This window comes from Trichechus manatus, unplaced genomic scaffold (assembly GCF_000243295.1).
Source record: "Trichechus manatus latirostris isolate Lorelei unplaced genomic scaffold, TriManLat1.0 scaffold00087, whole genome shotgun sequence".
Classification (NCBI taxonomy): domain Eukaryota; kingdom Metazoa; phylum Chordata; class Mammalia; order Sirenia; family Trichechidae; genus Trichechus; species Trichechus manatus.
Genome location: NW_004444023.1, coordinates 3,741,940 through 3,749,512, shown reverse-complemented (window position 1 = coordinate 3,749,512; position 7,573 = coordinate 3,741,940). Strand labels below are relative to the sequence as shown.

Here is a 7,573-nt window from a genome sequence, read left to right as displayed (position 1 = left end):
TGCAGCACTGTTCACAATAGCAAAAAGATGGAAACAACCTAGGTGCCCATCAACAGACGAATGGATAAACAAATTATGGTATATCCACACAATGGAATACTACGCAGTGATAAATAACAACGATGAAGCCGTGAAACATCTTATAACATGGAGGAAGCTGGAGGTCATTATGCTGAGTGAATTTAGTAGTCACAGAAGGACAAATATTGTATAAGACCACTATTATGAGAACTCAAGAAAAGGTTTAAACACAGAAGAAAACATTCTTTGATGGCTATGAGGGTGGGCAGGGAGGGTGAGGGTTATTTACTAACTAGATAGTAGATAACAATTATCTTAGGTGAAGGGAAGGACAGCACACACTACAGAGGAAGTCAGTACAACTGGACTAAACCAAACCTAAGTAGTTTCCTGAATACAATCAAACACTTTGAGGGACAGAGAAGCAGGGGTAGGGGTCTGGGGACCATGCTTTCAGGGGATATCTAGGTCAATCGGCATAACAAAGCTTATTAAGAAAATGTTCTGCATCCTCCTTTGGTGAGTGGTGTCTGGGGTATTAAAAGCTTACAAGCGGCCATCTAAGATGCATCAATTGTTCCCAACCACCTGGAGTAAAGGAGAATGAAGAACACCGAAGACACAAAGAAAGTATTAGCCCAAGAGACAGAAAGGGCCGCATAAACTAGAGACTTCATCAGCCTGAGACCAGAACAACTAGATGGTACCTGGCTACCGCCAATGACTGCCCTGAGAGGGAACACAACAGAGAGTCCCAGATGGAGCAGGAGAAAGGTGGGGTGCAGAACTCAAATTCTAGTTAGATGACCAGACTTAATGGTCTGATTGAGACTCGAGGAACCCCGGAAAGCACGGCCCTTGGATTCTCTACCAGCCCAGAACTAAAAAAATTTCCAAGGCCAACTCTTCATACAGGGATTGGACTGGACTGTGGGACATAAAGTGATACTCGTAAGGAGTGTGCCTCTTAGCTCAAGTAGATACAAGAGAGTAAACAGGCAGCTTCTGTCAGGAGGTGAGACAGGAAGGCAGAGAGGGTTAGGAGCTGGTTGAATGGAAATGGGGAACCGGGGGCAGAAAGGAAGAGTTTGCTATCACAGTATGGAGAGAGCAATTAGAGTCACATAACAATGTACGTATAAATTTTTGTACGGGAAAAAATAAAAAATATATAGATAGGGTGACAAGATGTCCCAATTTTCCTGGTAAAACTAGTCCAGTTTATGCCTGTTGTCCCAGAGTAATTATTATAATAAACTCTTTTTCACTCTCAAAAATATCCAAGCTTATTGCTGGGTGGAGGGCTGTGGGGACCATGGTGTCGGGGAACATCTAGCTCAACTGGCATAACACAGTTTATAAAGACAATGTTCTACATTCTACCTTGGTGAGTAGCGTCTGGGGTCGTAAAAGCCTGTGAGAAGCCATCTAAGATACTCCACTGGTCTGACCCCTTTGGGAGCAAGGGAGAATGAAGATAACAGGATACAAGGAAAAGAGTAGTCCAAAGGACCACGGCTACCAAGGCCTCGACCAGATTGAGTCCAGTACAGCTAGATGGTGCCCGGCTACCACCACTGAGTGCTCTGACCAAGATCACAAGAGAGGATCCCGGGCAGAGCTGGAGAAGGATGTAGAACAAAATTCTAACTCACAAAAAAAAGACCGATTTACTGGCTTGACAGAGTCTGGAGAAACCCCGAAAGTATGGCCCCTGGACACACTTTTAGCTCAGTGGTGAAGTCACTCCTGAGGTTCACTATTCAGCCAGGGATTGGACAGCCCCATAGAACAAAACGGGACTAATGAGGCACAGCAGTCCAGGGACGAGGACTAGAAGGCAGGAAGGGACAGGAAAGCTGGTGATAGGGAACCCAAAGTTGAGTAAGGACAGTGTTGACATGTCATGGGTTTGTTAACCATTGTCATAGGGCAACATGTGTACTAACTGTTTAATGAGAAATGATTTTGTTCTGTAAACCTTCATCTAAAGTACAAAAAAAGAAAAGAATTATGAATGTGAGATCAAATTGACAACAGCAACTCAAAGGTCTGATGGGAAACCTAGGGGACAGTGAGTTGAAGACAATAGTGATGGAATAATTTGGAAAAGGATAGTGAGAATAGCAGCACAACTGGAAGAACGTAATCGATGTCACTGAATTGTACATGTAGAAATTTTTGAAATGGTGTATCTTTGGCTATGTATATTTTCACCAAAAAAAAAAGAAAAAAGGTCCTCCAAGGTCAAGAAGGGAGAGTGTTGACATGTCGTGGGGTTGTTAAACAATGTCATAAAACAATATGTGCACTGACTGTTTAATGAGAAACTATTTGTCCCGTAAACCTTCACCTAAAGTACAATTAAAAAAAAAAGAAAAAGATTACAGCCTTGGAAACCCTATGGGGCAGTTCTACTCTGTCCTATGGGGTCACTGTGAGTCAGAATTGACTCAACAGCAAATCATGTTTGGTTTCATGATAATGAACTACTGACCTAACAGTTTTGCTGAGTTCTTAGTCCTTCTAGTGAATCACTCAACCTGAGGGTGGTCTTAAGGGCACCCGAATGACAGTCTACTCTCACTGCTATCTCTGTAAAACCAAAAAAACCCAAACCTGTTGCTGTTGAGTAGATTCCGACTCATAGTAACCCTACAGGACAGAGTAGAAGTGCCCCATAGGATTTCCCAGAAGCAGCTGGTGGATTTGAACTGCTGACCTTTTGCCGAACTCTTAACCATTGTGCCACTAGGGCTCCAGAATCTCTATAAAATATACCTTTAATTGAGCACATACTTAGTCACTGCACTAAGTGGAAGCCTTTGACCGAGGGTAAGAGGCAGGCAATGGTAAGAGGGCCAGTCCATGTTCCAAGAGCCCCACCCTTATAAGGACTGTATATTCTCTTCTATACCCTCTGAGACCAGCCCTAGGATTGCACCCATGTCTCAGACCAGAACACTAAGGCTCTGACAGGTTAGGTGGCTTACCCAGGGGGCTAGACCCATGCAGGCCATCCTCTGTGTAATCCCCTCACCCTCCCCACCCCTGTCCCCAGCTCACGTGACAACAGGGTCATGGCAGGGCTGTAGAGAGAGGCAGCAGCAGTCAAAGTCCTTCACGGCGTCCCGGCTCAGTCGAATGTTCTGGGTCCCATAACCTGAGGCCGCTGGGGACAGAGACAGGCAGTGGGATGGAGGGACAGACATGCCCCTGTCCCCAGTCCGAGAGAGAGAGAGAGGCACAGAGAGAACTCGGGGTGAGAGGAGGGCCTGCAGAGAAACAGGCAGCCCATAGCTTGGTCTGTGTGTCTGTCTCCGTGTGTGCACATCAGGGGACAGGACCCCACGAGGAAGGTGCTAATCCCCAGAGGGCAGGTGACAGACAGACCCTGTCACTGAGCCACAGCTTGGAGAAGGGGCTCACATCCGAATCTGGCTCAGCCGTTCTGGCTCTGTGCCCTTGTTCAAGACTCCTCTGTGCCTCAGTTTCCCCCTCTGTAACACTGCAATAACAATGATGCCTCCCTCAACAGGGTGTTGTGAGCACTTAACCGGCCTGGTGTCCAAAGGTGCAGAGAGCGAGGGTGCCTTTGAGACACATTCGCCCTCCCTGTCCCCAGGGGTTCCCCGGAGGCCCCCGCTCAGTACCCGTGTCCTTCTTCTTCTCGTGGTAGGTGTAGACGGCGCCCGCCGTGCAGTTCTTGCCATGTCGTGTCATTCTGGGGAAAAAGGGACAGATGTCAGGCTGGGGTGGTGGAAGGAGCTGTGAACAGGCAGGACTTGACTTCTATGGCCTGCAGAACTGATCTGCCCCCAGGGGTAGGGGTATGGGGGTGGGAAGGAACCAGTAACTCAGGTTACTGCCTCCTCTAGAAAGTCCTCCTTCAAAACTAGCCCAAACTCATTTACGTACTGAACTGCAACCTTGAAGAACAATACAAAAAAAAAAAATCCCAAACTCACTGCCGTTGAGTTGATTCCGACACCTAGCAACCCTACAGGACAGAGCAGAACTGCCTCATAGGGTTTCCAAGGCTGTAATCTTTAAGGAAGCAGACTGCCACATCTTTCTCCTGTGGAGCTGCTGGGTGGGTTCGAACAGCCAGCCTTTCAGTTAGCAGCCGAGCACATAGGGTGTGCTGAGTAAATATTCTCTCCAGCTAGGGGGAGGGTGAGGTATGGGGCAGAGGGACACAACTGAGGGCCACATATATGTTAAAAGCAACTTCATCTTTTTCCCCCTGCTTGTTCTAAAAAACTTGCCTTTGATATTCAAAACTTGAAACATAGCTCTCTTTGAGAAACAGATCTCTCTCTCCCCCTACTGGTGCCTTCTGCTCAAAAGCCATTTTTGTTTTTTCAGCATATTTACATATACCAAGTGCACATATACTAAGGGCACAGACTTTAAGGGTACAGTCTGATGAGTTTTAACAAATGTATATTGTTCTTAGACGCTGTCAAGTCGATTCCAACTCACAGTGACGCCATGTGATAGAGCAGAACTTCCCCATAGGGTTTTCTACGCTGTAACCTTTGCAATAGCCGATCACCAGGTCTTTCTCCCGTGGAGCCACTGGGTGGGTTTGAAACTCCAACCTTGTAGTTAGCAGTCAAGTGCTTAACCCTTGTGCCACTAGGGATCCTTTGTGCCACTGAGTCAGTTCCAACTCATAGTGACACCATATGACAGAGCAGAACTGCCCCATAGGGTTTTCTTGGCTGTAATCTTTATGGGAACACATCACCAGGTCTTTCTCTCGCAGAGCCACTGGGTGGGTTTCCAAAGGCCAACCAAAAGGTTGCCAGCTGAGCTCTTAACGGTTGCGCCGCCAGGGCTCCTCCAAAAAATGTATACATCCTTGTAACCACCACTCCAATCAAGATACACATTTTCATCCTTCCAGAAAGTTCCCGTGGACCTCTTCCCAGTCAAGGCGCCCCAGAAGCAACCAGCGTGGTGTTTGCAGAAGCTGATCTTGATGAAGCACCCTAACTTGACCCTCTACCCCTCCTCCACCTACCTCTCAGTACAAGGGTCTGCACCTGCTGCTTCCACTCGTTCACACCACACACACCCCTCCCCCGCCCCCGGGCTTCCACCCAGCCCTCCCAAATGCTACTCATGAAGGTCACAGCCTCACTGCCAAATTCCCAACTCTATTCTTAGTTGTCAACTGCCTTGACCCTCGGCAGTATTTGGCACTGGGTTCCCCTGTTTTTCTAGAGCTCAGTGCTAGTCTTGTGGCCAGGGATGGGGGTTTCTAGGCTCTTTGGTTTCACAGGCAGGGACTATTTCCTCTCCCAGTGTGGGAGCAGCAGCTATAAGGGGGCATTTCTTACCTGGCCAGGACATGATAATGGGCATAATCACAAAGAACACTGCTAGATCACAATAGCCCAAAGTGGGGAAACAACCCAAGTGTCCATCAACGGATGAATGGATTAAGGTCCTTGGGTGGCACAAAAGGTTTGCGCTTGGCTGGGAACCAAAAGATTGGTGGTTCAAATCTATATAGGATCAAATTGACAACAGGAACTCCAAAGATTAGATAGGAAGCTTAGGGGGCAATGAGTTGATGTTATTAAAGAAGGAGGAACAACTCAGAAAAGGGTGAGAATGGTTGCACAAGGCAGACTGTAATCAGTGTCACTGAATCATACATATAGAAACTGTTGAATTAGTGTATGTTTTACTGTGTATATTCTCAACAACCAACTAAATAAAATTTAGAAAAAAAAGAAAACGTCCCTGTTTTTTACACATGCATCCTGAAGTATTTAAATACATGTGTAAAGTATTTAAATACTTTACACATGTATTTACTGGATCTGCTTTAATATAAAACCCAACTGCCACTGAGTAGATTCCGACTCATAGTGACCCTATAGGACAAAGTAGAACTGCCCCATAGGGTTTCCAAGGCTGTAATCTTTACAGAAACAGACTGCCACATCTTTCTGCTGCGGAGTGGCTGGTGGGTTTGAACTGCCGACGTTTTGGTCAGCAGCTAAGCGCGTAACCACTGTAACCACCAGGGCTCCTCTGCTTTACTAAAGTCTAAAAAGTACCTTCAGCAAATAAAACAAAGTATCGATAATTTGTAAATCTAGGTGATAGGGAAGGAGCCCTGGTGGTGCAAACGGTTAAGTGCTCGCCTGCTAACCAAAAGGCTGGCAGTTTGAACCCACCAGCCGCTCCGCGGGAGAAAGACCTGGCGATTTACTCCCCCCGTAACGATTACAGCTCAGAAAACCCTATAAGGGCAGTTCTATTCTGTCACATGGGATGTTCGAACATTTTCATAATAAAACGTTAAAAAAAAGAAAACAGCTTAGAGAATCCCTGAAAACCGAAGTTCACAACCAATCACAGCACGATCAGGATGTGAACTCAGGACTGCTTGACCCCAAAGCTCCACAAAGGAAATCGTTAAACCCTCCAGCAAACAACCGCGAGAGGGACAGGACTGTCAAGTAAACCTGGAGAGAAGGCGGCGGCGGGCTACTACACAAACCCGGCCGCCTCCCGTACCGCCCGCTCTCCCGATCGTAGTCTGAAAAACTGAGACCAAGAAAAGAGTCCTTCCTCAATGCCCAATGCTTGGAGCACTGGGAGTCCCGCTGCCCTCTTCCCCTGGCACCCCCGGCATCACTATTTTCCGCAGGACTACAATTCCCATGACATGTTGCGACTAAGAACTGCCCGATGCAGTTTGGCTACCTTCAGGGGATGCTGGGAGGTGTAGTTCTGTTTCAAACTCGGGCCGCCGGGAGAGCTCTATTAATGATCGTTTTCGGTAATCCGAGATCTGCCCTGTCTCCCTCAGGACCCAGGGATTCTAGTCGAGAAAAGACCATCCCAGCAACAGTATCCCTCCAGCATCTGGAACTCACCTCACAACCGACTACCGGTTCCTCCGTCGCTTCTTCGACTGTGCGCGTACGCCGGAAAGGAGCCCTATTTCCCCCGCTCCGCTCCGCCTACTTCCGCCCGTGGTAAGCTACCGGAAGTAAAATTGCCCCTAGTTGCGGTGGTGCTGCTTCTGGCTCGGTAAGTCCTCTCTTCTTGTCTTCCTCCCTCCGGAAACGTGAGGGGCAACTCAAAGGTTCCGGTTCATGAAACTCGCGTGTATTTGGGACACGTTTAGTACTGCGCATTTTGCTGGGTGGGCGATTTCCTGTTTGATCCGAAGCCGGAGTTTAAGGATTTATCGGTTTCCCCAGAGATTGGGAAGTCCACTTTCCCAAGTATATCATCCACTTTTTTTTGCTGCTGCATCTTAAGGGGCAAGTGAGAAAGAAGGATGCCTCTGTTCCCATTTTATAGACTGAGCAATTGAGAAACGCAGAAGTCAAAGCCGTTCAAATCACACTTAGAAAACAGGAATTTAGTACGGCACCACCCAGCTATCCCCGGTGACCAAGGCATCCAGTTCCTGCCAGTTTCTAGATATCTAAAATAATAATAATAATAGTAATAATAATGAAAATACCTAGATATTTATTTCCTCAGCTTGGCCAGGCTATTGGGCGGTGGGAGACCA

General features: G+C 47.3%; 1 protein-coding gene across 1 annotated transcript in view; it reads right to left on the bottom strand.

Annotated features, from left to right (window-relative positions):
• NOSIP (nitric oxide synthase interacting protein) overlaps positions 1-6,981 on the bottom strand; it is a 15,607-nt gene extending 8,626 nt beyond the window's left edge. Inside the window, exons 1-3 of the mRNA XM_004381647.1 lie at positions 6,924-6,981; positions 3,675-3,745; positions 3,088-3,193 (exon numbers count right to left, since the gene is read on the bottom strand). Of these exons, the coding sequence (XP_004381704.1) occupies positions 3,088-3,193; positions 3,675-3,744 (176 nt within the window). The 5' untranslated portion in view covers position 3,745; positions 6,924-6,981. The remainder of the gene's footprint in view (positions 1-3,087; positions 3,194-3,674; positions 3,746-6,923) is intronic.
• Between the last annotated feature and the right edge of the window lie 592 nt (positions 6,982-7,573).